The following is a 15,330-nucleotide window of genomic DNA, read 5'->3' on the forward strand; positions in this document are numbered from 1 at the left end:
GTGCAGGATGGGGGTCCTTTCCCCGGGGGCAGGAGTGCCTGGCCTACCCTGCCCATTCTCGCTGTCCCTGTGTTCTCCAGTTGGGCTCCCAGAATAGCTTGGTGAGTTTGGTGGAGTGAGTAGTAGTGTTCCTATTTTATTGATGAGAAGATTGAGGCCTGGATAGGGGAGTGGACATCTAATGCTCAGTCCTTCTCCTGGCTGCGGCGGTTGTGCCAATCTGAATTTCTGCAGCAGTGCTGTGACCACGTCCTCCCTCGGGGGCTGACAGGAGCAAAGCCCTCCTCTCCTGGCAGCTGTCCCTTTGCCCCGCCACTTGGCACAGGCACATGCTGGCCTGGCCCCTGCGCCGGCTCTGGGCTCCTGTCTGGGCCTTGAATTGGGGCAAGTGACATGGAGGCTGGGCAGCAGGGAATTGACAGTGGCTGTAACATCCTGTTTCTAGGGTCATTAGTGGCAACAGTGCCCGCTGCGTGCCTGCTCCCTGGTTGTCCCCACAGATGTTTCCTGAGGCTCCATTTTGGCTGTGCTTGGACTGTGGCCAGTCTTGGTTCCTACACTTTTCTGAGTCTGCTTCTCTAGCCTTCCCAGAAGTTCTGTGAGTTATGGAACAGCCTTTCAGTAAATTGCTTTTGTGCTTAAATTAGCCAGCATCAGTTTCTGATGCTTCCGTTAGGAGCCCTGCCTGAGACGGGGCCTCATTGTGTTTCATGCTCCAGGTCTGAGGCCTGAGGCAGGGCTCCGGAGCCCGGATCTGCTGAGAAACAGTCTTCAGCCTGACGGAGGCCAGTGCTTCTGAGCAGGGGCTGGGTAGGAGACATGGTCCCTGGTGAACACATTTGTGAGAGCGAGGTAAACAGACGTAAGCTGATTTCTACTGCAGGACTGCTCGGAGCTTTTCACATGCTGACATGCAGGGTGGGTTTCCCAGGAGGGGATAGGGCGACCAGGCTTCTCACTGTGCCTTCAGAACTGTTCTCTGAGTGGTCTTCTGGAACACACTTTGGGAAATGCTATGCTGGACTCTTGGCCTGGATGGTGGGCATGCTGATCATCTGGTTCACACATGTTTGATAAGCCCCTTACATGTGTGATATGCCTGCCTTCAGGGGGACCCTGACTCATGGCAGCAGCCTCCCTGCCCCAGCATCTACCAGCGGCTCAGCGTGATGGAAAGTGTCCACAGATGTGAGGGGTGGGGGACAGCAGTTGGTTCTGGCTCCAAGAAATGAGGGATGGCCCCAGGGGCTGGGAGAAGGGGTGGCCATCTGCTTTTGAAGGGGGGTCAGGATTTTGATGCTGTTGGATACGATTTTGGGGAGGAGAGCGGAGCACTCTGGGTGACAAGACCAAAGGCCAAGGGCGTTTGGTTAAAATGTTGATTGTGGCAGGGATAACCATAATCCCAAGTCCTTCTGGGACTTTCCTGCTAATCTTGGTGCGGACCCTGCAATTGAGGTATCATATATCCTACAGAGAGGAGCACTTGTGGCTCAGAGTTTAGGTGAGACTTGCTCCAAGTGACAGGCCGTGGGTGGGGGCCCCTGTCTGCTCCTTCTGCCTCTCTGGCTGGTGTGATCCCTGCCCCGCGTGGTGAAGTGGAGGAGGTGGGAAGACTTGCGCGGTGTTTATCTCTCAGGCAGGGGGGAGCCATGGAAAGTGGGACGTTCAAGGACTGTGATGTGTCAGAGCGTCTCTGATGTCAGGTGGACATCTGAGAAGGTTTCCCAGCAAAACCCTGTGTCCACTCACTGGGAACTGGAGAGGAGTCCGTTCAGACCCCTGTCAATAGGCACAGAAAAGGGGATGTTGAACAGGGCGGCTCTGGAGCCGGGGGGCTTAGGATGGAACCTTGGGAGTGCGCTCACGCCTCGTGTGGTTGTGGGAATGCGCTGGACCTCCTCAGGGGATAGAAATGTACCTCTCTCCTGTGGCTGCGGGAAGACAGAGGAGGGGATCAGTGTGGTGTTAGGAGCAGAGGAAGGCACAGAGAAGGGACAAGAACCTGGGGTGGGGTTGATGGAGGGTGGGTTGAGGTTTCTCAGTGAAGCAGACACCAGACTGCGTGGTGCTGGCTGGGCGGGCAGGGAGAAGACAGTCCAGCTGAGGGGACCATGGTGTCAAGGCCTAGAGACTCGAAGCTGTGCTGTATGTGAGGGGCGCCCATGGGCTTGGGGCTGCTGGATTTGGGGGTTGAAGTAGGAAGGGAGTGAGTGTGTGGACCTTGGAGGGCTGGCAGACCCTTTCTGTAGAGGGCCACATGGTAAGTGTTTCAGGGCCGTGTTGTCCCTGTCACGGCTAATCAGCTCTGCCACTGGAGCTTGAAGGCAGCCACAGCCAGTATGCAGAGAAATGATCATGGCTGCGTCCCAGTAAAACTTTACAATAGCAGGTGGTGGGGTGGGCTCGGCATGGGCTGCAGTTTGCTGACTGCTGTAGCCCCTTCACGTGGTCAGCAGTTGATCTGTTGTTCGGGGTCGGGGCGTTTGGAGTGGGAGGAGCCCACGTGTAAGGGGGGCCCTGAGAAGTCCTTCCTCTTGTAGGTGAGAGTTGATGAGGGTCTCTGGGAGGACCTGGTGGAAATGAGAGAGCTGGAAATGGTAAGAGCCCATGCTTAATGAGCTGCAGGTGTGTGAGGGGGACAGGTGAGGGTGCTGAGAAGGAAGGAGAGTTCCTGGGGAAAATCCTGGTTTTGGGTGGGGGCAGGGATGGATGGTAGTGCCGTTCACTGAAATGCTGTAGAGAAGAGAATGTTTGCAGGGTTGCAGCTTGGACAAGTTCATTTGAGGTTCCTCTAGGACAGAGACGCAGAGACCACAAGTAAGGAGTCCGACTGGTGGTCAGGAGCTTGAGGGGAGGCCTCGCGTGGGGGAGGCCTCTGCTGTTCCAGTTGGTGGTTGTAGGCAGAGCTCCGGGAGGGGGGCGCTTCCTCTGGATGCTGGCAGGCCCCAAGAAGGAGTTCCGGGGAGAGGAGGAGACCGAGGGGCTCCCTCCCTTGATTTCCTGTCGTCTTGCCTCCCCCCGGGTCAGGGCGTTTTATAAAACGTCGGTTTGCCTGAACCCCATTGCTGGCTCTGCACAGCTGCTAGTGCGTCTGTTCTTTTCTATGACCAAAATTAATATCTATCGCAATTAACATGGAAGGATACATCACAGATAGCTTTTGTACATTTGTACGTTTCTTTGAATATAAATAAAATACATATGCTTCCCAAAACACAGGAGTTTTATTCCAACATGCATATACTTCTCCGACCACCCGCACACATGGGCCGCTGTGTAAGTGCTAGGTTGAATCTCACTCCATTTCTGTAATTCATTTCATAATGCTTTATTTTTAAATGTTCTCTAGTCAAAAGATCAAATGGCTTGTCTTCAATTTTCATTGAGAAAGTTGCCTGGTAATTTATTTTATTAAAGCAAGGTCAGCTTGGTTTTAGGTACTATTTAAACGGAGCTCTTACTTTAGCTTCCTTCAACTATGTGTCGATTGACGACAAATGAGAGAGTAGGGAGGTAGTACTTTAAGGAAGTAAAAGGAGAATGTACTGTGCTCTAGGTAATTATGGTAATATTCTGTCTTCAAAGTAACTAGAGTGTAAAAATGACACATTATATGATTAAATTCCAAACACGGGGAAAAAACTTTGGAAGATGTTTTATGTCTTAAATAACTGGTGCTTCTGTTGTGCTTTAAAAGTGACCAAACTTTCACATATACTTTATTTGCTTTAAAATTTTTTTCTCTTTAGGTACTTGGGAGAATGGACAAAGTCTGTGAGATGAAATACAAAATGATGTACAGCCCTCTGGGGAAGATCGAGATCTCTGGTTGTGAGCAGGGCCTGCATGGGATTAAGCTGCACGGCAGGAAGAGCCCCGACACTGAGTGAGTGAGAGTCCTTGACACCCCTGTGTGGTGTCTGTGCAAAGCAACAGAAAGAACTAGTACGGTTTCTGCTTGTTTTCTGTTGATCACAGGGTAACACGTAGACGTACGCTACCAGTGACAGAAATTAGCATCCCTCTAAAATGGTCGTGCCGAGACTTCCCACTGTCGGCCTTTGTGCTTGCTGCCCAGGAGTCCCTCACCTTCCATTAGCCCCAGGGACGTAACCTTTGATTAGTAGCTCCAAGGCATTTCATTATTGTATACACTTACAAAGGAGTTGATCATGAGCATTCAACAAATGTGAGGTGGGAATGTCTCTGGAAATTTAGTGACAGGGAGATGCTAGCCTTATCTTGATTTTTAAATCGGGACCAGTTCATCAAAGTCTGCCAGGTGAGTTTTGTCCTAAAGTCCTGGAACTGCTTCATCAGGAGCTCTCCGGGCCTCTTAGAGGTGTTGTCGGACTGTCGGTGTGTGTGCAGCTGAGAAGGGGGATAAAATTCCCTTATTAGCGTGACATTAGGGCATTGCCAAGTCTAACAGGACACAGGTTCTCTCTTTTTTTGAACCATCTCAACTGTATTTCTCTAATTGTAAAAACATGAAAAATTTAAGCACTCCTCAATGTTTTGTTCTGAAATGTAACATTTAATTTCCTCCATTCATTGATTGTGAGTAGTTGTATTAAAATTGCAGTTCTTGTTATTTCTGACAGAAGAGGAAAAAAACACCCACTCCTATGCTCAGCGTTCGTCTTAACTGGCTAATAAACACAATGGCAAGACCATTGGATAAAGAAAATACATAAGAAACATAAAAATTGATTTTAATGGACCCCTGTCAGAGACAGCCATAATGAGCACAAGTGCAGTAATAAATACCAGTTTTCGCCTCCACATCGAGACTTTTGCTGTAGAGCTGCATGTTACAATCAATAGTCTTTTTTAAGGCCAAAAAATAAGCAAACCTTTGAACTGTATGAATACACTCTTCTCTAGTTCTATGAGAACCATCTGGCTGTAGTCTTTAGAAATCGCAGGCACCAAATAATTTATAGGGGAAAATGTCATTTTGTCTTTTAGCATGTTCAGTTGCACAATAAATCATGGAAATTATGTGTTGAATTTTTTTTTGTTTAAAAAAAGTGAATTTAGGGAAGAAAAGTGAAAAAAAAAAGCATTATGAGAGATGTTTAGTTAAATGCCCGTTATAGATTATGAGAACAGAGTGAAGGTGAGGCTTAATTTTGAGTTTCTGCTTTCTGAATCAGATTAGGATTAGATTCAGCTGTGAAAAACACAGTCCTCCAAATCATGGCTTCAATAAAACACAGCTGATTTCTCATGAAAAAGCACATAGATAAGCATGGAGGCTGGGTCTGCTGGCTTGATGGTCATTGGAAATTTGGCCGCCTTTCAGCTTTCCTCGCATCTCCAGGCTGTGGCCCTTGTCCTGTGCTGCAGGCCAGCCTTTGGGGCCCGAGCTGTCAGGCTCCCATTCCAAACAGTAGATAGAGGAGAAAGGAGGGAATGCCACCTCCCTTTCCAGAAGCGTCGTCTGACATTTTCATCTCCTTGGCTAGAACTGTCACATGACCACACCTAGCTGGAAGATGTGGTATGTTGTCAAATGTTGGCTAAAATTAGGGATTCTGTGTGTAAGGAAGAAGTGGGAAATGGATTTTGTGGGGGCAACCAGCAGTCTCTGTTTTTGTGCATATATGGTTAATTTTTGGAAGGGACGCTTAAAAGTTACAGAATAGCATAAAATTACCTGTCTGAATTCTCAGAATTAGCAATTTTTATCTTTTCACTTAAATTGAGTTAAAAGTTACAATGAAGTTCAGATTTTACGTGTACAATGAGTTTTGATAAATGTGTACAATTGTATAACCATCAACCGAAACCAACATACAGAATGCTCCAGAAAGTTCCTTTGCACTCCCTTTTGGTCAATCCCCACTCCCTCTTGGCAGCCACTGTTCTGATTTCTATCATGATGGATTAATTTTGCTAGTTCTTGAATTTTGTGTAAATGGAGCCTTACAACATACACTCCTTTTTGTATTGAATTCTTCTGTTCATGAGGGTCACCCATGCTCTGTGCATCAGTAAGTAGTTCATTCTTGGTGTTGAGTCGTTTATTGTATGAACACTCCACAATTTGTTTATCCGTTCTCCTGTTGATGGACATTGGAGTTGTCAAGTTTTTGGCTGCCCTGTGTAAAACTGCTGTGAATATTTGTGTTCAAGCCTCTTTGTGGACATACGTTTTCATTTCTCTTGAGTAAATTTCTAAGGGTGGAATTGCTGGATTGCATGGCAAATGTATGTTTAACCTTATAAGAAATTGCCAAAACTTTTCCCAAAGTCGAACCATTTTACATTTCCACCAGCAGTATATGCGAGTTTCAGTTGCTCTGCCTTCTCACCAGGCTTGGTGTGTTAGTTTTTACAGTTTTGGCTGTTCTGGTGGGTATGGAGTGTTACTTCATTTTGCTTTCTTAGCCCTTTCTTGATGACTTATTTTGGACATCTTGTTGACCATTTCATTGTGAAACTTCTACACAAGTCTTCTGCCCATTTTTAATTGGTGTCATCTTGTTTTTTATCATCTATTTGTGGTTCTGGTTACAAGTTGTTTATGAGATATATGTATTGTGATTATTTTCACATAGTTGGAGGATTGTGTTTTTATTTTTCTGATAGTGTCTTTTAATGAGTAGAAGTTCTTTTGAGGAAGTCCTACTTAATGTTTTCTTTATGTTTAGCATTTTTTGTGTCTGTAAGAAATATTTGCCTACTGTAATTTCATAAATATATTTTCCTACAAATTCTTTTAAAAGCTTTATAATTTTAGCCTTTTATGTTTAGATGTTTAGACACATGATCCGTCATCTTGAATTATCTTGTTGTGAGATACTCAATTTTTTCCAGAGTTACTTAGTTTCAGCATCATTTGGGGAAAAAAAAATTCCTTTCTTCATCAAATTCTCTTGGTACCTTTGTCAAATTGACATGTGTGGGTCAGACATGTCTGGACACTCTTGTTAAAGTGATATCCATCTATTCTATGCTAGAACCATGCTGGCTTAATTATGTAGCTTTACGATAAGTCTTGAATTAAGGTAATGTGAGTCTTCCACTTTTTTTTTTTTTAATTAAAAATTTGTTTTGGCTTCCAGGTCTTTTAATTTTCAGCATTACTTTTAGAATCAAGGTGTCAGTTTCTGCAAAAATGCTGATTTGGGTTTTGATTGGGAGTTCATTGAATCTATGTATCAACTTTAGAGGGTTGACATCTTTTTAATATTGAATTTTCTAGTTTATGACTGGTTTATCTCTGCATTTGTTTAGGTTCTCTTTAATTATTCCTAGCAGTGTTTTGTAGTTTCCTGCATAGAGATCTTACGTGTCTTTTGTAAATCTGATTTCTAAATATTTTGATGGTATTCTAAATCAGTTTAAAACTTTTTGGGCCAGTGGACTAGTGGTGAAGTTCGGCGTGCTCCGCTTCAGTGGCCCGGGTTCAGTTCCTGTGCCCGGACCTAGAACACTTGTCTGTCAGTGGCTGTGCTGTGGTGGTGGCTCACATACAAAAAGAGGAAGATTGGCAGTGGATGTTAGCTCAGGGAGAATCTTCCTCAGCAAAACACAAACAAACAAAAAAACCATTTTTTTTTACTTTTACATTATTGCTGCTGGTATGTAACAGCTGATTTTTGTGTTGATCTTATATTCTGCCATCTACTGAATTCACTTATTAGTTCTGGGAATTGTTTTGCAGATTCTTTAGGATTTTCTGTATAGAAAATCATGTCTATGACTAAAGACAATTTGCTTCTATCTGATCTTCGTGCCTTTTATTTCTGTTTTCTTCTTGCCGCTCTGACTAGAAGTTCCAGTGTGATGTTGAGTGAAAGTCGTGACCTTGGGCCTCTTCCCTTGTTCTGGGCGTGGGGGAAGCCCCCAGCATCTCACGAGTCAGTGATGCCGCCTCCATTCGGTTTCACAGGCATCCTTTCTCAGACTGAGGGTGTTTCCTCAGTCTGTTGAATTTTCTCAAATGGTTTTTATACATGTGTCAACAATCATGTTTTTCTTTTAATGTGGGGAAACAAATTAACTTTAAGATTTTAAACCAATCTTGAAATGCTGGACTACATCACTTCACTCATGATATGCTATCTTTTTTTTTTTCTTTTTGCATATTACTGGTTTAAATTTGCTATTTTGTTTAGGGTTTATGTGTTCAAGTTCATGAGGAATGTTAATCTATAATTTTTTGTAATGTCTTTGTCAGGTTTTGGCATTCAGGTTGGTTGGACTACGTGAAGCGAGTTTGGAAGTGTTCTCTCTTCTGTTTTCCGAAAGAGTCGTGTGTGGGATTAGTAGGACTTCTTCCTCAAGTCGTGGATAAAGTCATGTTTGATGTTTTTTGTATAGAAAGTCTTCTGATTAGAATTCCTTTTGTCTAACAGAATTAGGTGCTGCGCTCGCCCACCTCGAGGGGATCTCTCCTTGACGTGGCTCTGTGCAGGTGGAGGCCTTTGTGCCCTCCGAGGCTGTGTCCTCTGGCTCTGCTGATGGACAGTAGCCGAGGGGATTTTGAGCAGACCATCCTTAAGGCTCTAGGCCCTGTTCTCACCCTCCTTCTTGCGCACTGTGAGTCTCGGGATCTTTATGTCCCCTAAAGCCATGCTGCTTTTGTAAACTGGAAGCTGGCCACTGATGTCTGTCCTCAGTGACATTCCGTCTACATTCTGCACACAGTATGATTCCTGTTCCCACGTTACTTCATTGCCTGTACAGATGGCTGCAGAGTCACCATTGGTTTCTTTTTGTACAGGCTATGTCACTCACCTTTCCTTCCCTAGAAATGTTTGAGTGAAGAATATCAATTTGGAAAGTGGTATAATAGTCTCAATTTTGTAACTTCCTGCCAATATTAAGTTCCCACTAACAACTGTCATATTCGGGAGTGATAGGCTTGCTTTTCCGAGAGCTTGGCTGATTCTCCCCACGCCGTCTTCATGTGGCTGCAGAGCTTGACCTCATCATTATTCCCTGAATGTCCAAAATCTAACGAGAACGGCCGTAGAATATGTTTATTTTCCTAATGTTATTTTGGGGCTTGTTTAGTTTTCCATAAAGTTGATTGTATTTGATTACTTGGAAAATGGACTGTACAACCCTGAGTCATACGACGTTATGAAAATAGTGGTAGGACTTTTGGATCTAGGATGCTAGAGGAAAACTGGAAGTGCCTCGTCTTTCACTTATCAAAGATTTGCCTTTGTTTTTCATCCTTTTGTGCTTTCCATATAAACATTTTTAGAAAAATACAGGAATGCAATACTGAAAAAGCATATATACTCCAACCAAACTAAACCATTGTAAAACTTTATGTGTTTTGAAAAATTTAAAAATGTGTGCGGCTGTTTTCTACTTGATAGGATATGTGGTACCCTAGTGGTGGTGGCTCATTCACAGTCTGTGCATTTCTGCCTCCTGGCATCTTGCCTCCGCCAGCTCTGGTGTTGAGGCTGGGTGGGAGCGTGTAGGTTAGGCCTTGCCCTTCTTGAGGACTTGGATAACTGGCCGGCTGGACAGGGCCTCCTGTCATCGGGTCAACGGGTGTGGGCCTGGACCCTTTGGGAGGTGAGAGAATGTTACTGCAGGGCCTCCATGCTGTGCCTTGGAAGGGGGTTGTCCACCCCACTGGATGCACTGTCAGTTTTCACCCTTCAAATGTGCCAAAGTCATTGCTCCGTTGAAAGAATGAGGGTACTTGGAGGTCTTCATGAGTCGGACTCATGAAGTCACGTCGGCTCTCTCAGTTTGAACAAATAGTGACTGATGATTTCCGCCTGTGTTTGCTTCTTTCCTGTTAATCTTTAAATATTTTAAGTAACTAAGTGGACCATCAAGACAACATGAGGGTGTCCAGGGCCTGCTTGGGGATGGTGACCCCTATTCTGGGCTGCGCCTGCCACCTGCTCTCCCACCTGGTAAGACCTCTGTGTGGGTCTGTCTGACGACTGCTAGTGTGAGAGAGTTCCTGAGGGTCTGCATGTCATAAAAACCTTCCTGGGAAATTCATAAATTCATTCTCTTTGACAGCTTGGGAAATTTTAATACAGATACTTGCAGCACTTACTTTATTATAATTGATCTCTCAAGGAAGAGAAGAAACTGTTCTTAAGGATGAACACTTGAAGACGCGCTCCAACTAAGAATAACATCCCAAACACGCTCTGTAGGATTTCACCTGCAGCAAGTTTTGTTGTCTCATTGCTTTTCTTCAGTGGCTTGAAATAATGATTTGTGTTGTATGTGCTTAAAAAAGTAATTATTGTATTTTACAGAGTGGTTCCTTGAGGAGGTCTCTTGAGTCAAATAAGCATGTTTCTGTGAGGAAAACTTGCCAAGCTCTCTTTGGCTTTATAGAAATCGTCTGTTTTTTAAAACAAGTGCTTGAATGCGCTGGTAAGCCTGGAATGCCTCATTCTTGCCTCCACTTGGCTCTTCAATTCCAAGTCCACGAGGCCTATCAGCATCGAAGCTCCTCACCTCCCGGGTCCTGGCGTAGCAGGGTAAATTATCAGCAGTGTGTAGGGAGTTACTCTCATGACTTACGTTATCAGTAACACAAACTGCATACACTTCACCGTGAACATTTATAGTGCCCTGTCCTTTAGAAGTGAGACAGCGGCCTCGTCTCTCAGGTGGATGGCTAAACAGACAAGACAGGAAGCCAGGATGTTTCTTTTCAGTCACAGATTCTCATGAAGAATTCCCTTGTTACCATGAATGGGAGGGTCTGGTCCACGGGTGCCACAGTGCTGTGTGTGGGGCCTGCAGAGTTGTTAGTGCAGCACTGTAAGGTTGCAGCTCTTGAGTGTGAGTAAAATAAGCAACATAGATGCCTTCAGGTAAACTCGCGGTGTGAAAACAGTTGTGTGACGGGAGACTGGCCCTACGTGTTGTGTCTTCTGGGTCGTCAGTAACGCGGGATTACTGTGTTCCCTCGTGATTGCGCAGGGAGATGACAGGTGACAGAGGCCCCTCTGCCTGATGTGCAGAGTGTGTCCTCACCGCAGGGTAGAACTGCATAACTGCAGAAAGTGTGCCATGTTTTATCGTGAAGCTGTTGTGTGTTTCTGATCCAGAAAATGCACCATGCATGGCATCACTAGCCTTTGTCTTCTTTGACTTTTTTTCTTTCAAGTTTCTTTGAGAGCCTATTTCATTGGCTCATTGCTTACCTGGGTTAGGGTGGGAGGTGGTAGCAGGCAGTTGGACAGTTTTTAAGCAGATGTCACTGAGACTTAAAATCTTTATGTTCTGGACGCATCTAAGAAAAAGTGACGTAAGTTTCATTTCTGTCAATTTTATTACTGTGGTGCAGTGAGACAGAAATGGCAAATCTTGCATGTCTGTGTCCATGAGTCAGAAGCAAGCTGGTTCATTTAATATTAAGTCTGCCAGGATCCTCTTGGAAGGAAGAAAAGAACAGTGAATGACAGCTACAAATATGTGGGTTCAAAATATGAGCCAAACTGTCAGAGTAAAGAGTTTTTTTTGAAAGTGTCCAACATTTGGAGTGTAAGAGCACTTGAGAGTAAAAGAGGTAATTTGACTAACTTCAAGCAGAGGAAGGTGGGTGTTTTGCCTCTGTGGCATGTTAAAATAAAAATCCTTAAATCCCCTGCTCTGAACGAGACCTGTCCTTCTGGAGGCATTGGACCTCAACTCTGATCATGCCTGCTTTTGAAAGGATGGCAGCATTCCCAAAGAAACGGCTCTCCTGTCTCCTTTATGCTGCCACAGAAAGCCTTTCCCTTTCTGCATAAGGAGGAGATGTGGACCGTGGCCCAGTTGGCCCAGTTAAGAGTCACACTGTGTGCTGTGCAGCCCCGTGGAGGGCAGGTGCCCCCAAGGCCGCCCACGCAGTGTAGGCTCTCACGAGTTGTAACCAGCACCTGAGTTTACTCGGACCTTAGGGGAAATCGTTTCCTGGTTAAGATCCTTGGACTCTTCCAGATTCTTCGGACAGGACTGTCACCCTAAAGAAAGGGCCTAGTGTGTGTCGACCCCCTGGAGGCTCATGGGGTCTGTACTATGTGCGCTCGTGCAGAGTCCCATCCAGGATTTGTGGTGTGCCAGGGCCATTTCTGGTGGAATTGGCCAAGACCACAGTGCCCCTCCTCCATGTGCCTCTGGAGTCACTCTGTCCGTGCTACCATGTGGTGGACGGGCCTGTTACAGACGGGGCCCTCCTGCTGCCTCCCTGCTGAATCGGGCTCTGTAGTTTTGTGCCTTCACCCTATGTCACCATGCCTTCTTGCTGCTCCTTCTTGCCAGCCTCTTGCAGTCCTTGCCCCACTCCACTTTTCTTCTTCTAATTAGCTCTGGTCTAGAAAATTGGTTAACAGTCTTGTTCAAATTGTGCAAAGAATGAGGCTAAATAAACTGCTGTGAGGAAAAGCAGAGTGGAGGTTATGACAGTGGTGTAACGTCTTGGAGGCCATTTCTATTTTCTTCCAGAGCTTTTTCCCAGAAGAGGCTGGTTGCCGGGAGTCAGACGGACGCCGGGTGAGTGGCGGCTTGGGAAGGGCCTGGCACCTGTTGAGCACACCTGCTCCGTTGCGGCGGGCCTTGGGCGAGGAGCTGTGTGCCCGTCACAGCACGTAATCCTGGGACGCCTCCCTGAAGGTGGTGTTCTGATGCCGCTGCATCCACAGGAGTGGAGGGGGCAGGGAAGGCTGGTTGCAGGGGCCCGGAGGAGGACCTGGGGGTTTAGTGATGTAGACATGGGGTCACTTTGTGCTGCGTGCCTGAACAAGAATGTCTTTAGAATGCTCACCAGTTCATGTCTAACTTGGGAATTCAGGCTCAAAACTCACTATTGTGGGAGCAAGAAGGATACAAGGATCCGCCTTACATATGTCGCCCGTGTAAAGTTAGGGAATGTTCACGTGCACGTGCTGGTATTTAAAGCTTGTCAGATGACATGTCCATTTTATAGGGGAGAAGGCGGAGACCACACAGGGAGGCTGGTAGCTGGTAGCTGCAGCTCAGTCACTTCTTTGAACTCCCTCCTCTGAGCCAGTGCTGTGCCTCATGACTGCCTCCCTCTCCTTTTGTGAAAACACAGCTTCATCTAAGTCGGTTTTTTTTTTTTTTTTTAAAGATTTTATTTATTTATTTTTTCCCTCCAAAGCCCCAGCAGATTGTTGTATGTCATAGCTGCACATCCTTCTAGTTGCTGCACGTGGGACGCGGCCCCAGCATGGCCGGAGAAGCGGTGCGTCCATGCACGCCCGGGATCCAAACCCGGGCCGCCAGCAGCGGAGCCCGCGCACCTAACTGCTAAGCCACGGGGCCGGCCCCTCTAAGTTGGTATTTAAGTAATGATATCTAACTTGTAACTGTAACTGTATCTGATAATGGTATCTAAGGCCATTGGTAAACATTTCTCATTTTGCCATTGGATTTTGATTTCCAGAATGCTTTTTTATTCATATATCTTTAATATTTTCTGGTATTCAAACTCTGTTACTAGGGCATAATTTTCATTTTTGTTTTAAAAATGTTAATATCATTTAAGCTGTAAACTCTCAAAATATACTTGGTTTGTTAAATTTATTTCCTTTAAAATTGTATCAGTAATTAGATCAGCTCCTTGATATTAATGTACAGGGATAGCTCTTGCATGCTGATCAGTTCAGAATTTAAATTGAGTTAAAGGTTAAATGAGTTTAATTTTTGAATTGAACTGAAGCATTGTCTTGTGTCAGATTCACCTAGAATTTTTATTTCCAGTTGCTGTATCAGTGACAGAAGTGGGTCTTTTTGGGATAAAAAGATTGAATAAATTTAGGATTAAGTTAGATTCACTTGTTTATTCACTCATTCTCTAATCATGTGAGTGCCGGCTGTGTGACAGGCCCTGTGCCTTGGGCACAGGCATTGAGGACGATGTAGAAATGAGTGGGACAGCCCCATCTGTGTGGAGCCCACACCCAGCACAGGAGACAGGCCTGAGTGGACAGTGAGATGTAGTGTCTTGTTGTTCCCTTGACAGAGGGGTGTGCATGAGCACGTGTGGATCGTTGAGATGGTCAAGACAAGGGGTGGTGTGGGCCTGAGCCCAGGGCACCGGGGATAGAACCGAGTGGGAGTAAGTGAGCTGGGACATTGTTTGGCAATAGAACCCGTAAGACTTGGCATCTGCCGGGATGTGGGGAGCGTGGCAGAAGGAGGTGTGTTGCGATGATGCGGGCCCTAGCTTGGGTAATTGACTGAGTGGTATTGCTAGCTCTCAGGGCTTAGGGTACTGAGAAGCCAAGAGAAGAAAAAAAGGATTGGGGAATAGTTGAACAGGGGAGTTGGTCAAGAGGAAGCACCAAAGAAAATTGAATTAAAGCAGAGAGAAAAGAGCAAGGAGAGAATGGAGGCTAGGAGGCCCAGGATGGAGTGAGTTGGGCGTTGTGTTGAAATTGCTTTAGGGCATCTGCTACCGTGGTATCAGACTCTGGGGACGTATAGCACTGACTTCAAGTTTTATTCACGCTCTAAAATGAGAATTCCTTGGCACCTCCGTCTTTGTTGAGACCAACAAGCTGCACTTAATTTTTTTTGCAGCTTTGACGCTTGGAGGCCAGCTAACTGGTGTGTGTTCACCATATGTCTGAAGTAGAAATGGCTACATCTGAAAACCAAATGAACCAAACACAGCATGGATGGACCCTGCCTCTGTCATCCAGGGTGTCCCAGCACAGACACAGAGAACCAAACTGATTCCTGTTCACGCCAAATGCCCCGCCTTCTGGGTTAGTTCTTGGAGCTTTGTGTTGGGGGTGGGGCGGGATAGGAGGGAGAGAAAGTCTTCCCCAGAAACAGTTCATCTCATTTGAGATTCTACAGTTTTCTTCTGCTTAGGAGACTTATTCAGGTTCCTTCTGGCTCGGGCCACACTCGCAGTCAGCACTCCAGGCAGTGGAGAGAGGCGCTCCAGGCTGCTCTCTGCAGAGTCCTTCTGCTCACCTGTATTGGCTGCTTCGGTGCTTTGTGCCCTCTTCTCGTGCCAGGTCTTCTCCAGTTCTCTCGGTGTTCCTCCAAGAGCCCCAGCGTGTCTGTCACTGAGCATTTCCGTGACACCCCAGACGCTCTCTCGCTCGATCTGGTCTACACACACGCATACACACAGATATTTAAATAAAGAGGCTTACATACTGTGTTAAGTCTCTGCAGATTCAGAGTGGTTCCATGGAAGAACACTGGTCCTTCTGGACTGGCATTTGCGTTAATTTTCGGCATCCATTTGCAGGATGCAGATGTGTATTGTGTGTTGGGGGGCTTATGGTTTTCTTGCTGTGATTGTTTCTGATGGAATCCATGTTATTAACTTTAAAGCTGCTTTTCCTGTGCCTT

At 45.8% G+C, this 15,330-nt stretch overlaps 1 protein-coding gene across 3 annotated transcripts in view; it reads left to right on the plus strand.

Moving 5' to 3' along the window:
* Positions 1-15,330, plus strand: part of MGMT (O-6-methylguanine-DNA methyltransferase) — a 307,142-nt gene that overhangs the window by 68,957 nt on the left and 222,855 nt on the right. For all 3 annotated transcript variants that reach the window (XM_058544291.1, XM_058544292.1, XM_058544293.1), the window contains exon 2: positions 3,753-3,889. In XM_058544291.1, coding sequence (XP_058400274.1) covers positions 3,765-3,889 — 125 coding nt within the window. In that variant the 5' untranslated portion in view covers positions 3,753-3,764. The remainder of the gene's footprint in view (positions 1-3,752; positions 3,890-15,330) is intronic.

Source organism: Diceros bicornis, chromosome 6 (genome assembly GCF_020826845.1).
Source record: "Diceros bicornis minor isolate mBicDic1 chromosome 6, mDicBic1.mat.cur, whole genome shotgun sequence".
In the NCBI taxonomy this organism is placed as follows: Eukaryota; Metazoa; Chordata; class Mammalia; order Perissodactyla; family Rhinocerotidae; genus Diceros; species Diceros bicornis.